Raw genomic sequence first — 18,366 nt, 5'->3', positions numbered from 1 at the left:
GAGACATCGCGCAGTGAAACAAAAAGCCTTGGATGCTGTATATGGTGATTCGTTTTTTCCATTGGCGATGGGCGTTGATCTACGTAATTTCCTGTCGCCTTTTTAACACGGAAGATAACAAAAGTCTACGATCTCGTATTGGCGGACTACCGAAATAGCTGAAATAATAAGCAGAAGACTGCATATTAGGAAAGGGAAAACAGACTTGTGCAAAAAAGGGCCTTATTTGACGAAAAATGTGCTCTTCCACCATACAGAGTTCCATGAAAACATATTTTTTAAACGGGTTAAAGACGTTCGAACGTCGCTGGGAGTTTAAGAGAGAATAAATTGAAAAATCCCCCTCATTCCAAACTTTCGTTTTTCTTGTAAAAATTCTACATAACGGTGGTTACTGAACCACGCTTTCTGATACGATAAGATTTCGCCCAATCAAATCATTTGATTTAAAACACCTGAAGGTCTAACATCACTACAATTACATATTAGTACAACAGTCGTTTCTAGATTTATTCTTACATTTCCGTTATATATACACAACTAACAATAATAAACAAATAAATATGTGTATATGTATCATTTTTATGGCACTGTACCACACAGATTGTACATATTAAAATGAATGTGCCTTACATATGTACTATATATGTAGTTGAGAAACAGTAAAACCTGATGAGCGCAGTCTCTGACTAGTAATCCAATCGTCGTCTTCTACGTGTGCATACATATAAAGCAGCGATTAGTCTTCCGTCACCAAGAATGAATTGGAAATGCCTTCATATGGGAAAATGCCACCTAAAATATATTTGTAATTGCCGAAATGCCGAATGCGGTATTCGCCGGGCAGAGTGTTGGTGCCGATGGTCCAATGAATGTGAATGTCGCTAAAGCCGAGTATCAGATGAACGCGCTCCCAAATGAATCTATAAGTATTAGAGTGTACAAATATTTGATGAATGAAAATATTTCTCTTGAGGGAAGGTTAGTGTAAACATACTTCGTTTCCCAACTGGCATCTGTGTAGGCGACTTTCCAACGTTCTTCGTTGATCTTACGCTCTACCGCAAAGTATGTCTTCTCATGAAATAGATTATTACGCGGATTACCCGCAATAAAGGTGACTACCACAGTCTCATTGATCTGGTAAATCTTTTTGGGCTGCAGCTTAACGAAACCAAAATCCTTGCCGATCGGATGACCATCGAAAATAACGCCAGTGTTCATCGACAGCATGCGATCGTTCATGTATGGTGGTGCGGGTCCAGGTATCAGGCGCTCGCCACGTATCATTGCTTTGGTCAATTGCTCGAATACGTCCATATAGATGGTATGCGTGTTGGGACCAAAAATTGTCGAAGCTGCCTCATATCTTTGAGCCTAAGAAATAATTGTGAAATTAAATCAAACACATTTTATTCATCGTACTCACTTGATATTCCTCCGGTGTTGTGATATAGCTAGTATAAATGTTCGATAAACCTGCGATAATGACTTCTGTATCTTTGCCACCAGTTGCCACAGCCACGGCGCTAATCTTATTACGCAAACGACGTCCAGCCATTGTGGTGAATTCGCCAGGCACAGCGGCAAATATCAGATCCCCGATCTTCAACAGCTGCGTAGACACAATTTTCGGTTGCCACTCGTAGGGGAATGTCGCCTGAGAAATATGAGAATTGGCTCGTCAGTTTTTAACTTTTACTACAAAACCTACCCTTCCAGTTGCCAGCAATATAGGCTTTGGTGAATGACAGCTAATGTCTTCTTGTGTTGGCGGTACTATGAAATCGCGCACAGCATTCCACATTGCATTGCCGGTAATGGTTCCCTGTTCAAAACTAAACGCGCCCGGTCCATCCGTGGTTCCAGCAGCAAAACTGTAACCCATGGCGGGCAGGCAACCACGTATCTTGTCCAGTTTTCTTTGTAGTGGGTTATATGTGGAGCCATTGTAGTTAGGCATATCGACGAATTGGTGAATATAGGACAACTCGCCTACAATTTCGCGGCTTGTCGTCTCTTGACTGTTATCGTTTAGTAAGCGCTAAAGGGTAACACAATAAACGTAAAATATACTCGATTTAGTGTCATTTTCTCAGCCGTATGTCGAAATTAGTGTTTTCAGATTTACGAGAACTTTTTCGGAGTGAGGTAGACTATTTAAAGACTTCACACTTCGATTAATCTTTTCCATTTTCTCTACTTCTTTTTCTTTGACTTTGAAAAACAACAAAACAAATCTAACAAGATACTGAGTCATCAGTCTTATTCCTCACTCCCTTTCATGTTGCTCTCATTAAAAAGCAGAAATTTATGACACTCACCAAAGCACCATCAGCTAAGCGACTTGCTATAATTTCAGTGCTTTCAAACATATTGCGTCCTGGACCAGACGCAAAACATTCGCCTTCTTTTTGCGGACATTTTGAAGTAAGTAGATCACAATCATTTCCACTAATCGAACATTTCGGACCCATAATATTTGGTGACACATCGCCCAAATTCGATGAACAGAATGCGCCAACAAATTTACCCTGAAAAAAGTAGAAAAAACCAGTTTTTTCTTGAAACCCTTTACAAAGCAAAACATTTTGTCGATGATTTTAAAAATAGTTCAAATTCAAATATAGATATTTTGGAAAGGTACCCTACCCCTAGCTAGATAGAATTTTTGTACATGGTCGAATGAATAATAATTTTAAACTCATACGTTTTCTGAATATATTGACTATGTGAAGGTTAGTATAACATACTTTTCCGGGCACTTTATTCGTATTGTACTCCTTCTCCAAAAGCAGTGAAGCATAACCCATATTGTCAGAAGTCACCAATTTGTTCGTATTATTCATTGATGTCGGATGTACCGCGTACCAATTAAAGGCACCCAATAAAGTATTCTCCGAATCGACGAAACGCAATTGCGTCAGCACCTTATCCACATCGTGTTCATATTGCGCACGTTCCTCCACGGGATTACGCAAATAAGAGGTTGGTGATCGATTAATGTTCACATTTAGGATAGTGGTTCGTGATAGAAAGATCCTACCTTCGACCATATTGTCGGTGGCACGCTTGATACTCTGAGAAAGTAAAATATGGAGCTTTAGATAAAATAATTAGAAGAAGTTGATAGCCTCACTAAGTAACAACCCTGTACAAGAGCTTCGAAAGTCTGCGGCACAAAACCCAAAATCGATATATCGTACAATAAATGCATGAGAAAGCCACCGGGTCCGCTGTGAGTATGCGTGCCGCTGATAACCACATTATCCGTCGTGTATATATCGCCATAGCGCGCTTGTAAACGCTTTACCACCTTCAATGTACATATGTAAATACAAAGTGGCTAAATTTATCATAGATTTTAATATTTTTGTTTTAATTTCACCTCGCGCTTGACGCCGTAACCCATCATGCCCGCGTCCACGGAGACAAAGGCGACGCGCTTGTGGTTTTCATCCTCGACGACGAAGGCGCGCGCGAATTGACGCAAGTGCAGACCGCGTCCCACTTGTTTAAGGTTGGCGAAACCCATCTGAGAAATAAAATTAATACATAAATGTAAACTATATATAAGAAAAGTTGTTGTTTTGATGATAAGAAATACCAAGCAAAATTATTATACGTAACTAAATATCGAAGAATAATAAAGAGAATTCATCATACTTACGAAATGTATTTCCACCGGTGGTCCCGTACAATCAGCACGTCCCACTCCCACCTGATAAGCATTGACACAGCTCCACATCGCACCGCTGAGACATAGTATGACTAACGCCACGAGGATTACGCTTCGTTGGCAATGCATTTTTGTTATCTCCAAAGAATTTTATTTATTTTCAATTTGTTTCACAAAATTCCTTTGTTTTTTCACCGCTTCAGTTGAAATATATGTATATAAAAATTTAATGGAAGTGCATTTACTCGCTTGCTCCCTTCTCTACTGCTCTACGACAACTGAAAATGGAAACAATAAAGTAACCTTCTTATTTTCAATGTAATACAATTAAATAAATTCATCATCATCCCTTATGTTCGCTAAATGGCGCAGTTTACTAATTTGCTTTCAGAAATCGGATTAAATGTACACACATATGTATGTATATATGAACGGAAAAATGCATTTGTATGTGGAAATAAAAGGAAAAGTGTATAAACACATACATACATACACATATACATAGAATATATGCATGCAACAGGTAAAATATAATGTATAATCTTTTTTCTTTAAAAAACTGTAGTGCCCAACTGGCTGACAATTTAATGCTAAGCACGTAGCAGAGATTGTAGCCTTGAGCAATAAATTATGCCAAATTTTGTAAAGATACTTGTATCTTCAAATAAAAAACTTTTCATACAACGACTTGCTTAACTGATATTGGCGGTTCCGGCAAATAAACAGTTTCTTGAAGAGAAAGAACAAGTGCAAAATTTCAAATCGATATCTCAGAAACTAAAATAAATAAACATGTTAATACGCGCAACATTTATGTATACATTTTATAGGGTCTGACGGCAGTAACAAACTCGAAATGTTATATATAGCATATATACTTATATTATATTCAAAAGAAACGAATGTATTTTTTTTTCGCTTGATACTCCGAAAAATTGGTTGGTAGACACCTCTAAGAAAGACTCTTTAAGTATCAGCTCTTAATTGTAGCGGTAAGGTCCTCCGCTTTACCGTTGACTATTTTTTTCTAATTATCGATATAGAAATCTCGCTTTCAACTACTTGAAAACATTTTTCGTTTTATCGTTTTATTTTTTGTGTTTTTCTTTGATAGATTGATGTTTGACAGCGAATATCTCGAACACTTAACTTAAGCAAGAAATTATACATACCATTCTTGTAGAGGAGAAAATCTTATTATTAACATATTAATCGAAATTTTATAAGTGATATATATCAGAGAGAAGCGCTCTCAAGCAATTAAGCTGACTTCTACTAACATGGTAAGTGTGTGAGATTTGCCATAACACTTTATGGTATCTGAACTAGCACCCTAACACCCAAATATTCATTATGAATATAAAAAATAACCTCTTAAAGCCAAGGTATCTCTAGTTATTTCAACTAAGTGGAGTTTGAGGATAAAAGCAGTTTGACTGGAATAGGTCAGGATTTAAAGAAATTTTAGTTTATTTTCAAAATCATAACTTAACTGCTAAAAATTACCGAGTGCTGAATAAAATCTTTACGAAGTGTTATGCTCTTCAAAAGTTATAAAATAACTAATTATTCTAAAATAAAAATCAATTAATAACAATTACAAAAGAAAAACTTGAGCAAAAGGTAAAAAATTGGTTAAAATTGCCCCAGTTATGCTATACTCGCTGTTTAACGAGTCGTATTTCGAGCGGCTGAAATCTCTACTTTGTGATTCCAACTTAGCCACAATAACAAACAAAGCAATAATAACTTCCAATTAGAAAATGCTGCAGCAGTCAGTTGAGTGATTGGCCAAACCGCTTTTAATGTATTATTACGTTGGTAATATAGTAAATACTTAGTATATGTTTTTAGTGTGTAACTACCTTGATGTAATTAGTAGAGGTATACATATATAAGTACTACCGCTACACAAGATCCAGATTCGATCATTGTTTCGACCAACATCAAAAGGTATGTTCATAGTGTGTTAAAATATAGCAGAACTGTTTCTGAAAGTGCGCACACTTCCATATACATATATAAAGAGCAGTTTATAGCTCGATTTAACGATTAACTCATACCTTCATTTACATATACCTACATATGCAGTCATGCACTTACATATGTATGTACTTTTTGTGACACCTAACAAGAAAAATTCCCATTTTCAAGCTGACTTTTATAATTTTTGAACATTTATAGCATTAACTTTACACGCAAGGCGATATTTACATATGTATTCATACATATGTAGGTATATACATTATTAACAGTCACACATGAGTGCTGGGCCAAGTTAACTGCATATACACTCAAATCTAGTGTTTGGAATAATTTTTGAACCGCGCGCCTTCTGCAAGTTTTATGTTTTTTTTTTTTATAACTTCTCATTGTAATTTTTTTTACTGCTTAAAGGTTAGCTTAATTATTATGTTAAGCGTGTAATTCGCACCGGCATTTGTACTATTTAAAAGGCAAAGTTCAACTCGTTGGTTCGTGTTTTGTTTAATTTATAAATTTAAGCCTAGTTGGGTGACATTGAATACTTGTTTTGGATAATGTGCTAATGGGTGCCAAGCTTGTCACATAATCTCGCGCCGCGAGGATTAGTTTATGTATAATGAAATGAATTTATGTTCATATTATTCGCAGATTCAAGTTTTTTTGAATGAATTTGGATTTTATGGGATTTATTTGAGAGACTCATACCGATTTTAGTCTGAGTGAAGTTTACAAGTTAAATATATGCAAGGGTATTTTATTCATTCAAGATTTATTTGTTTAAAATGATTCAAACGGATAATTATTACGTATGCTTTCTATTGGAGGCTTCATTTGGGGACTTTGACGTCCAGACTCCAAGGGGATATTATATTTCAGCACTCAGTTTATAGATTCGAATAAAGCACACACCGTTCTCTTAACAGCTTATCAAAGCTATATGATTGCGGACCCCAACCAATCGATTTTTCCTCCGTAAAATTGATAATTGAGTTCTGGAGGTTTTAAATGTTTACTGAAGATTAAAAAAAGTTAAACCCGTACCTCAGACCTACGAATATAACTTATATATGTTCGGCAGGAATTTAAGACTTTTAAAACACTTCATTTAGAGAAAAAAAAATTAAGAATTTTATCATAAATTTTTGAAATACGAGAACTATTTATATAACAGCCTTCAAGGTATGTCCACCTTCTACATTAACTAAAGCTGTAGTAATTTCAATATTTGGTATTGAATGCTACACATCGTATGGAATTTAGTAAATAATAATGCTTTTAACTATATATTTTTTAAGGTATTGCCCTTCGAGAGCTATAACATTTTCTCATTTTTCTGGCAATTCGTGGATTCCATCTCAAAAGAACTGCATTGACCTATACAAATCGTAGTCAGAAGCGGCATGGTCTGGGCTATAACAATAAATATAAATATAATATATAAATATTTAAACTTGTTGGACCACCCAGGACCTTTTAGCACGTTCGTTAAACAACACGCACGTTCACCATAAACTTCTACGAAAGTAAGATGAGACTCGGCTAAGATTTTCTTCATAATAATGTAATGAAGAAAAACTCCCCGAAAAAAAACTTTCTCAGGTACAAAGTTTGACATATGTATATGAGTGAAAAAAAAAATTATTGTTGCACGAGCATGGGAGATTTCTATTGGAACAATGAAATAATAATCAAGTTACGCCATCTCTTCACAAACCACATAAATAGAGTTTACAAATGAAGTCATTTTAAATTAAATATATATATTTTTAAAGAACTTCGCGAATATACTTATCACTACACGAAACCTTAAACTCGTTTGTGGAAAAACTCGTAAAATGAGAAAATTTAAAATTGGTTTTAGCCATATTAAGCTTCTTCCGTCGTCACAAAGTGTTTTTAAAATATTATAGTTAGTTCTTTAAATGAAATAACAAAACGAAAGCAATGATGAGTGCCCGATCAGGACTCTAATTCTCTATTCAAAAATACGATTCGATATTGATAAACGAGATAAATTCTGTTTATTATTTTTATTGAATTCGCCAAACACAATAGCAAATGCATATTTGGTTTTACAAGTATAATACATACCTGTAAACAGCATATAACCACTAACACTCTTGGAAATTCTTGAGGACGGAAATCAAATCATTTCGTTCATATATGATATTGAGGAACTTATAATTAAAAAAGTTTTATTGCTCGAAGTGTAGTAATTTTTAAATACATATGTAGATATACCTATAATTCACTTTTACAATGAAACAACTTTTCTCTAATTTCCTAAAACTTCGCAAAATAGTTTAACAGAACAAGTACACGAGCACCTAAGTTGTTGTAAAATATACAAACAATTAATTAAATAAAAATGTCAAACGTCACATAACGCTCAGTTTTGATTTCGTTGCATCTTTTTACTAACCACCCGTCACTTCTCCCTTATCACAGCGCCATAGCAGGTGGCATGACCATCAACGCCGGCAATTGATGACACCGGCTAAGTCGCTCATTCATAAATACACACATCTATGCAGACACATTATTATATATTGTATAAGATGATGCTTATTTGAAGCTTTTATTTACACCCATTCGTACGCTTATACACTCAAACTCACTGGTTTACAAACTCTATTGTTGATTATTCGCATCTGTATATACGAGTATGCATATACATATATTTATAGGTTTGCATATACCTATATGTATGTAAGTATATGTGGTAAGTGTGATTTTGCAGCGTTTACTTAAGGCTACTCAATTGAACAAAATTACGGATGTACGTATGAGCATTGGATGCTGGCTTTTGTGACTCGATTTGGGGCCTATTAAATGCGATATTTTCGCGCCGACGCTGCTGTACTGTTATTTATTTCATTTTATTTTATTTTATCTTTTGATATCTTGTTATTATTCTCTTTCCACATCTACCAGATGTATGTGTATTTGTATGTATGCCGAGTGTCGTTTTGGTGGTTTGCTTTCGAATTGAGATGAAATATTTTTGAAGCTTCGCTTTGCACTGGGTATATGGGTATGTAGTCTTTAAAAAAGGCACAGTGAGGTTATGTAATTGTAGTTTTTTGTTTAATGATTTTCGAACTGTTGTAAAATTTATTTCATTTGATACATATTTACAATGTTTTCTGGTTTTCTGTGCATTCTGTTGCACAAAAATAAACTTTAGTAATTGCGTAATTTATTTATTTTAATTTGTTTAGTTAGAATTTTGATTTTTTAACTCATTTAAGGAAATTTTTTTTCTGAAGAGGCATTTAATTTAATAAAAGAATAAAAATGTATATTTACAGAATTTAACGTACTTTAATAAGCGCCGATTCATTTTGAAAAATTTCTAATTACGTTGATCCCGTAGCCGATCACCAGGAGAACCTAAACCGAAAAAAGACGATGAGGAAGATTTTTCTGCTTAAAATTATCGCATATTCAAAAACCCAAAACAAAATATTATTACTATAGATATTTATAGGTAATAATGGATGGACCAGTAAAAATTTGGTTTGCCTACAAAATGATGAACACCCATAAAAAATCGTTTTTGCGATAGCATTTACACTTCACAGTGGCTTAAAAAATCGACATTATCATCAAAAATTGTATTTATTCGATTAATACTGAAGAATTTATCTAAGAAGGTCGTGCGAAAATTTCAATTTAAATTTTCCTCAACCACTCTGAAAACAGCGTTCCGGGATAAATGCGTTTGAAGTTTTGGAAGCCGTTTACACTACGTTAAGTTTTTTTTTTACAAATTCTCACTTATCTCCGATACTATTTTCCGCATTAACTTCAAATATTTCGGGAATATTCTCAAATATAGGTACATTCGATATACATATATGGAATCGATTTTTTTTAAAATTCACAAGAGGCTATAAACACTTAAAAGATTAGATTAGTCAGACGAACACGGCTTATGCGTGTAGTACACTTTAGGGTCGGTCCTAAAAACGTCATTCAATTGATATAACAGTGAAAAACATCATTTCCCTCTCCAATTAGCTTTATTATCGGGTCAGATAGCTTCAGCACATAAAAGTTTTTATGCGATTTACTCGAAGCGACATTTCTTAAATCGGGCGGTAATCTAGCACGTATCTACTTAAAAAATTTTTACCTGAGGAATATAATATACTATCCATGGTAATGTTTTTTATTATTATTGCAATTTTGTAAACCATTTACATTTTCGATCAAAATTTGGCTTATTTTTTACAAGTCCACAATTAAACTGGCTTACGCCCGTTTTTTGTTAAGTTTTAGATAGCAAGTGGTTGTAGAATCACCATCGTCCGTAATAACCTTTTTAAAAGTCATTATAATTTTTTATACTCTCAAATATATGCAAAATAAAGTTAAAACGACAGAAATTCGAATAACTTTCCTTTACTTCTCAAAAATTCTTCAAAGTAAGACTTTTTGGAAGGCTCTACAAGCCTTAATATATAGTCTTGTCACTAAACTTTTTTTTAATATAGTACTCTTATGTTATATGTTTAATAGTTATGTACTTTTTAAAAATTGGCGGCCAGATTTATCTTTACATATAGTTTCTTTTATATAAAAGAATTTTTATTTAACCCGCATTTCGCAATAATCAATTAACCACAATGCACATACGTGTATAATCAGTGTAAGTAACCACACTTGGATATAAATATGCCTGCAATGCATAGAAACATGCATATGGAGCATATGTATATTTTCAGCACCAACAAACTACTACTAGTACAAATGCGCTTACAAATTTTTCACTGTAAATTTCGTTTGTGTTATCACCATTACAACTGAACTGCATCAACGCTGATAAATTAATTATTTATTTATGCATGTATATAAGCGCTTACAAAGCCAATACAAAAGATAATCGGTTACATATGAATACAAATATTTTTTAGTATGTGATATCCGCCCGCAAGGGCCGAATGCTATTCAAACACGCCCGCAACTTTGCTGTGGTCTCTTCTAATGATCTGACATTGAAAGTATGACATAAAATCATTCACCGATTACCGATTTCTTGTTATGTATTTGTTTTAATTTATACTTTATCTGACTTTATTTCTATGTTGATTTTAAATATTTGCATTGCACTCTTCGCGCTACAACGAATTATAACTTATATTTTTGTGACATTTTATGTCTGCTAATCGTTTTTATTAATTCACTAGTCCAATTGCAGCACCCTCGATGGCATTTGCATAGCAGTTAACTGCTAGTGCGTTGCTTGTTTAATATTTCACAGCGAGCGCGTTTCAAAGCGACCGCTTTGTGTCCAAGTTGGCGACCGTTTGCGCGGCCTAGCTGAGCGCCATAGCGGAGCAAGCCGCCGTTCGACCGCAGTCGCCCACTCTGACGGCGGCGCGTCGACGTTTTATGAAATTGTGGTCTGTTGCAACGCAGTTTGCGTCCATCGTCGACGGTGCTTAACGATCATTAACGGTTCTACTTAGCGGCGAAATCGTAAAGCGTTGTCTGCTAGCTGCCCTGCTCAGCTCGGCTTAGCATAGTTGAGCCAGGGAACATACAAGAAGTTCTCTGGGTGAGCTGAGCTCGGATATTGCTGATGGTGCTTTTAGGTGTTTGTATGTGTGTGTGTGTGGGTAAATGCAAGCGGGAGCGTTAGCGAGAATGGTCATTGTTGATGGCGAAAACTCTTTGTTTAATTCCGTGGTCATGCCTTCATATCGTTTTGCTAACTGAACAGCTGTTCACTGGGCTATTTTGTTTTGTGCGCATATTGGGTATATGATTGTTTCTCTTGTCACTTATATTCATATGTATTCTTATTTTGTTGGGGTTTAAGTTATGTTTGTGTTGTGTAATTGTTAGTTGTGATGACGATTTAATCGTGTTTGAAATAAAAACACATTGTCCGACAAAATTTAATTCAAATTTGTGATTTTAAAAAAAAAAAAACTACTGTATGTATTGTTTTAAAATTTTTGGTGCATACTTATTTACAATAAGTGAATATACAGAAAGAACTTCAAAAAAATAATATTTAATTAAAGCTCCTAATCTGTGACCTACGATTGTTAATAAAAATTTAATGTGATTCTTCCGAATGTCCTCAGAAAACTTTCTCTAGCGAGTAAACTTGATGAGATATCTTTAAGAAATGTGTCATGGGTTAGTGCCTAAGGCAATGATGCAATCTTGGAAGAAATTTTTCAGGTCGTATCACTATAGCATATAGCAGCCATACAAGCTGCAAGCTGGCCGACCAAAATTAAATTCTTGTAAATAATCTTTTGTATTTGTAAAGGTCATTATATTATAATTGCTTAACTTATATAATACTAGTTAACTTTTTTTCTTGTTTTTGAGTTACAACTGCAGTCAATTCGAAAAATGTAGTAAAATTTAAATTAATTTTTTTGATTTTCACACTAGGTGTCCCTAAACCAACTCTGTAGAGTGTAAGCTTTCTCGATTACATTTTATCATTATCATCATCATTGAGTATCAAAGAGTAATGTTTTTTTTTATCGTCAGCAACTATCTCTTTTACACGCAACTCAAATTGCTGTATCTCAAATCAAATTTTAATTTACCATATACACCTGTTTATCGTTGATTGTTAGGTCTAATTACAAAAGAGATTCAAATTGAAAGTTCATTGTAAAATATTGTTTCACCTAAACTTCGTTTAATCTTTCACCGGATATAGGTAATGCTTATAAAATTTTAAAATTATGAGGGATTATAAGGAGTAAAGAAAATGGGTTTACACTCCGACGTTTGCAAAATCTACAATAGTAGTATTAGAACCGGCACCATGGTCATTCAATTGCAAACCTGTGTTTAAAAAATAAGCATTTTCAGTTAACTGAATGGTGGTACTCAAGTTTTAACTGCCAATATACCTGAAGCACAAAAATTAGAGACTTCAACTCTGCTAGAAGTTTAAATGTCAAATCAAACTTATATTGAAATATTACAACAAAAAGTAAGGGAGAGTCGCCTCATTCGAAGTCTTTTTACTAACAAAATATGGAAAGAGTTTCTTACGTATGAAAAGTAGATGAATTTGCAATCCCACCTATGTAACAAATATCATGACTTTTTCCAAGGTACTGCTACATTTTGAGTTTTCGGTCGATGATGGACTAACGAGGTTTCTAGCTTTCTTGAAGTTATACTCAAATTTTTCTTCGAAATTGTTTGCTAAACCTACAAAAAAATTTGTATAGTCCATATACCATATGTGTGTAAAAAGGACAAGACATAAATATCTTATCTAAATTTTTAATGTTATAATAGTATATGTACATATGTTTTTAAGTGCAAACACGCTTAGTTTCTCACATGAAATCTTTTTATGATCCGATTGATTAATTTAGAATGCCATAATTTGCGATTAAATAAACGCGTTCACGATTTCATTTCTTATAGTTATTATTTGAAATGAACTTTATAATATCGTCAATATTAAAGTTCTTTAATACAATAAACTCTTTTCCAAAACAATTTCCTTTACTCTGTTATTTAATTATTGAAATTATACCATATAAATAAGGTTATAATTAACATATGTACATACCATATATTTTAGCTCGTATAGATATTTCAAATTTCCGCAGTATTAAATCGAAATTAATTATTTATACTTCAAAATATTTTTCAAAATTGTTTTCAGGCGTAACGTTGTATTTGTACTTGTTTCAACGATATAATTAATTTCAATTAATTTCAGTATAACTTCGACAGTACCGTATCGAATTCTACTAATCACTGTTACAGCAACTATTTATTTAAATGGTTTACTAAATGGTTTGCATAAGCCAATTCCTATCTCGATTATTTTGGAATTATTCTTGGGCAATAGAGCACTTGAACTTATCTCCGCGATTAAACTGTTATATACCATATATACTTATATAAACAATTTATCTACATACATACATACATATGTATGTATATGTATTGTATATAAACATAGTGAAGAAGTTTTATTTACTGAATAATTTAGGCTATAAATCCAAAAAAAATAATATATTAACTTTCGTGGGAATGGAGTGGATGGCCCTGTAACAAAAAATTCACAATAACACTATTTTAGGTAAGGAAGTAAGAACGAATTTGGACGAAAGAGAACTTTTTAAATCTCGTAAATTATGAAACTTTAAGGAGTGTGAAATACTCTGATTGTCATTATTAATAGGAAAGGGTGTAACCCGATTTAGCCCAATTTTATACCCTGAACAAGGTATATTAATTTTGCAACATAGTTTGTAATACCCAGGAAGAATCGGAGACAGTTTTAAGTACATATACATATGTATAAATGATCAGCTTGATGAGCTGAGTCGATTTAGCCATGTTCGTTTGCCTGTCTGTGCTTTTTTATTCGCGAACTAGATCCTCAGTGTTTAAGATTGGGTTTTGAAATTTTGCGCACGTTCTTTTCTCTCTACGAAGCTGCTCATTTGTCTTAACCGCCGATATCGGATCACTGCAGGATATAACTGCGATACAAACTATACTTGTATGTATATATACTTTATTATTTGACAAATTATATTACGAAATTCGGCGTAAATTATTATCCAAGACAACGCCACAAATTTCCGAACATATTGTTCAGATCGGACCACTATAGTATGTAGCTGTTACTTAAACTGACCTGAATCAAAATAAAGATTTTTATACCAATTTATACTATGAGAAGTGCTTCTTTTAAGGGCTAGCTTCAGTGCAACCGAATTTAAGATTTATTCTTGTTTGGTAGCAATAAGGTAATCACTTGTTTACATTTAGTACATATGTATATTACTTTATTTTATTGAGTTCTTTTACTTATTGTCTGAGCTATCCCCCTTAAAGTCACCAGACGGGCAAAAATCAATTTAGTAATTAAATGGGAGCTAATAGAACCGATGTGAACCGTCTTTATTAATTTTTAGCAGTGAAATAACTTACACACTATTTCCCACCAAAATTTAATTCAGAAATACTATCTTAGACGTCGCAGTATTCGTTAAAAATATGTTAAGAATAAGGCGAGATTTTTGGATATTTTGATACATGAAATATTTATTTAAAAGATTTAAACCTGATTTTACTAGTTTAGTCTAGTTAGATTTTATAAAACAAAATTTAAATGCTGCGTTGTTCTATTGTTATTGTTTTATAAATATTCCAATTCCTCATTGTTCCTGTGGGGGAGAAAACGTCCCACTTTAAGAGTGTAACTACTAAATATTTTATGGCAACATTGGCCGATCAGCTGTACATTGCTTTTGACAATATTGCAAATTCCCTAAGTTTTTATTAGCGAAAGTTAGTAGGAATTCAAAAAAAGTGAAAAACAATATAAGTGAATGAACTAGAAAGGGTTTCAACAGCGGTAGTGTCTTCAAACCAACGACGATGGCAAAGGCGGTGAACAATATGGGAATGTCAATAGTGGAGCCGCAGGAACGGATGCGCTTCCTATCTAATCACGGCAATATTATAGAAGTGGACACAAACGTTCCAGTTACACGGTGAGTCAGTTCAAGGGTTGAAAAAATAAAATAGTTATAAAAAAGACAAAGCAACAATAAGCTTAATTAATGACAAAACATAATCTCTATTAATCACCTTCACTTCAGCTTATGCAAAATGCCCTTGAGTACGTATGTAAATGTTCTCAAAAGTCCTTGTACCTGTGTTATTTATGTTTTGTTACTATTTATCCTTCAGAAGTGGAAATCATATTTTTAAATTGACAAAAACAAAAATACTAAGAGGAAGATGGCTTCAAATTAAAAAATAATAGAATAAACTTTGAATTAAATTTTTTATGTTCTTGGTTGATTGCATATTACAAATTTCAGATACTATCGCTCTGGCACAGAAATGCTACGCATGGCAAATGTTTACCTCACGGAAGGAAATCATGAAAACGCATTTATTCTTTACATGAAGTATATGACATTATTCATTGAGAAAATACGTGCACATCCTGAATATCCGAAAATCAAGTCGGAAGTAAAAGTAATCAATAAACGTATTAAGGAAGAAATAATGCCGACCACTGAGAAATTGCGTACCAAACTACTAGAACGCTACCAAAAAGAGTATGAACAATTTTTAGCCAACAAAGAGGCGGAAAAAGCGCGTGAATTGGAGCGTGAGCGTCAGAGACGTGCGACAGCTGGCGGAAGTTCTAGTGGTGGTGCAGGAGCTCATATACCAACTAATCTGCATGTTCAAATCGATCCAAGCATGCAACCAAGTGCGGCTGATTTGGGACTGTTAGATAAGGTAGTTTATCCAAGTGATTTTCCAACTGGTACAAATCGTGTCGGTTCGGGGCTGCTTTTGCCCGGTGATGCGGACAAAGAAGGCGCAAAATCAATAAGGTTTGTTTACACTTTTCTTTTTAAGCAAAATGACATTTTTATTTTAAATAAATTTCTTTATTTAAGTTAATATTTTTTTTTATCAGAAACAAATTAAAATTTCTCAAATATTTTCATTGTTCACAGCAAGCCACCCAGTTTCGATCGTAACCAAAAGCCACATTACGAACGGTCCGATTCCCTACTGGCGGGCTCACTGAGGACTGTGATCATACCCGAGAATACAATGGAAGTGTTCTTGCAATTGGCGCAAAGCAATACTTTGAAAAACATCGAAACTTGTGGCATTCTAGCTGGTCATTTGGCGCAGAACCGTCTATTTATCACACATATTATAATACCAAAGCAACAAGGTACACCTGATAGCTGTAATACAATGAATGAGGAAGAGATATTCGATGTGCAAGATCAACAGAATCTTATAACACTCGGTTGGATTCATGTAAGTTGTAGTATACGATAGTTGTGTGATCCCTGTGACTTGGAATCCTTTTAATGTAGATTTTGTGTTGTGTTTCGTAAATTTTTATACATATTATTTTATGTGCTTGCAGACCCATCCAAGCCAGACAGCTTTCCTCTCATCGGTGGATTTGCATACACACTGTTCATATCAGATGATGATGCCTGAGGCAATTGCTATTGTTTGTGCGCCAAAGTATCAGACGTAAGTCAAATGTTTATACATTTAGAACTATATACATTTTATTGAGAAATTAAATTTTTCATTATCAGCACTGGTTTCTTCATATTAACACCTGACTATGGTCTGGATTATATTGCACAATGCCGGCAAACAGGTTTTCATCCACATCCTAATGAGCCACGACTGTATATGGTGTGTATACATATATAAATTCATATGTGTTTGAAATTAAATTAAAATATATTATAATATTTGCAGGAATCACAGCACATTCAGCTCGATGCTCAAAGGAAGATACAGGTGGTCGATCTGCGAAGATAGTATGTAGAGTTTTATGTTTGAAGAGGCCTTATTATATAATTGAAAGCAGAAAGAGGAAAAGGGTCGCCAAGCGAATTTAAATAGCATTAAATTAAAAAGTGTAAATAATGGCGTTTGCTTTTCTAGTTAAAAATGTTGCATGCGAGAAACATATTATATTGTAGAAAAATTTACTTTTTCACTAGGCAAACTTAGTAGATAGCTCAATCGTAAAATTACCGAAGCAATTTCCAGCTCTCTGAATTTTTAGGGGTAAACAATGACAGAAACAGATTTACAAGGGGGAAAAATATTAAAAGCAGTTGCTAAGAAAAAAATCACATGCAACATTTGTACGAGAAAAGAAGACAACATTAGATAAAAGCACATTATTTGTAGGCAAAATATATATATTAAAACTGGAATAGTTCCTTTTGTAATAAATTTATCAATAATACATACATACTCATATACATATATTTTCTGCTTTATGTTAGTGCGTGTTCAATTGCAAGTGTAAGCAAAGAATTACTTTATTATGCTGTAAGCAAAAACGATTTGAATAAATATTCGAGCACGCAAGATTGGCACCAAAATTGATTAAATAAAGTTGTAGTATTAACAACCGCCCGCATACATATATGCGCATAATGCAGACATAAAAATATACATACATATTTTTAGACATTTTTGCGCAGAAGCCGTATATTTATATGAAACCAGTTTGGTATTTGCAACATAAAATTAGGCGGTTGAGGAAGTAAAGCGAAAGACCTTTAATATATATATATATGCTTGTTTCCAATGGCAAATATTTAAACAAAAAGCTATATAGATGTAGAAAAATTAATTTTAAATAATTGTAACATGCTTTATTTACTTATTTATTAATATTTTTTGGTATTATGCTAGACGGTTTAGTTAGCAATGCATTTTGCACACATAAATGTGATTCTATTGTTGGCTTATTTATCAACTTGAATTTAGGTTAAATAATAAATTAATTAATTAAAAGTAATACAACATAGTTATAATATATTAAAAAATTGATATATTAAGAAAAGTTATGCAAAATAAGAATATATTTATTGTATTACATAAAAGCAAAAAAACAAAGAACACATAATTCAAGTAAATATGTATACAAAATATTTATCAAAAATTGAGCAACAATGACTTTAATAATCTAACGACTAATGGTTACAATAACTTAATGTATGACAAAGAGCTAAATCAAAATAAATGAAGAAAATGGCATTATTGACTTCGCATTCTAATGAAATGAAAATAAACGGACAGTTCAAACCTTACGCCGCTTACTGACATCTATAAGCCGTCTGTCAATTGTAATGTCAGGTTCTCTTTTCTAGTCAAGAGCGTAG

General features: G+C 33.4%; 2 protein-coding genes across 9 annotated transcripts; one reads left to right on the top strand and one right to left on the bottom strand.

Moving 5' to 3' along the window:
• Nucleotides 1-485: 485 nt before the first annotated feature.
• On the bottom strand, nt 486-13,347 carry CDase (neutral ceramidase). Of its 8 annotated transcripts, none has more exons than XM_070105591.1 (10): nt 13,233-13,347; nt 3,671-3,957; nt 3,389-3,535; nt 3,140-3,316; nt 2,754-3,080; nt 2,325-2,534; nt 1,715-2,044; nt 1,430-1,660; nt 998-1,377; nt 486-923 (listed from the first exon to the last, which is right to left on the bottom strand). In XM_070105591.1, exons 2-10 carry the CDS (start codon nt 3,806-3,808, stop codon nt 740-742), a joined length of 2,124 nt encoding a protein of 707 aa, XP_069961692.1. In that variant the 5' UTR covers nt 3,809-3,957; nt 13,233-13,347; the 3' UTR covers nt 486-739. The 8 variants fall into 8 exon arrangements, with proteins under 8 accessions (XP_069961692.1, XP_036224020.1, XP_036224023.1 ...); XM_036368127.2 differs by lacking the exon at nt 13,233-13,347 and adding an exon at nt 10,431-10,990; XM_036368130.2 differs by lacking the exon at nt 13,233-13,347 and adding an exon at nt 10,466-10,990.
• Nucleotides 13,348-14,922: 1,575 nt separating this feature from the next.
• LOC106623811 (STAM-binding protein) lies at nt 14,923-18,241 on the top strand. Its single transcript, XM_036368179.2, has 6 exons — nt 14,923-15,177; nt 15,511-16,038; nt 16,165-16,480; nt 16,593-16,705; nt 16,774-16,876; nt 16,943-18,241. Exons 1-6 carry the CDS (start codon nt 15,062-15,064, stop codon nt 17,003-17,005), a joined length of 1,239 nt encoding a protein of 412 aa, XP_036224072.1. The 5' UTR covers nt 14,923-15,061; the 3' UTR covers nt 17,006-18,241.
• The last annotated feature ends 125 nt before the right edge of the window (nt 18,242-18,366 follow it).

This window comes from Bactrocera oleae, chromosome 2, assembly GCF_042242935.1.
Source record: "Bactrocera oleae isolate idBacOlea1 chromosome 2, idBacOlea1, whole genome shotgun sequence".
Classification (NCBI taxonomy): domain Eukaryota; kingdom Metazoa; phylum Arthropoda; class Insecta; order Diptera; family Tephritidae; genus Bactrocera; species Bactrocera oleae.
This window is presented reverse-complemented; position numbering and strand designations above follow the sequence as displayed.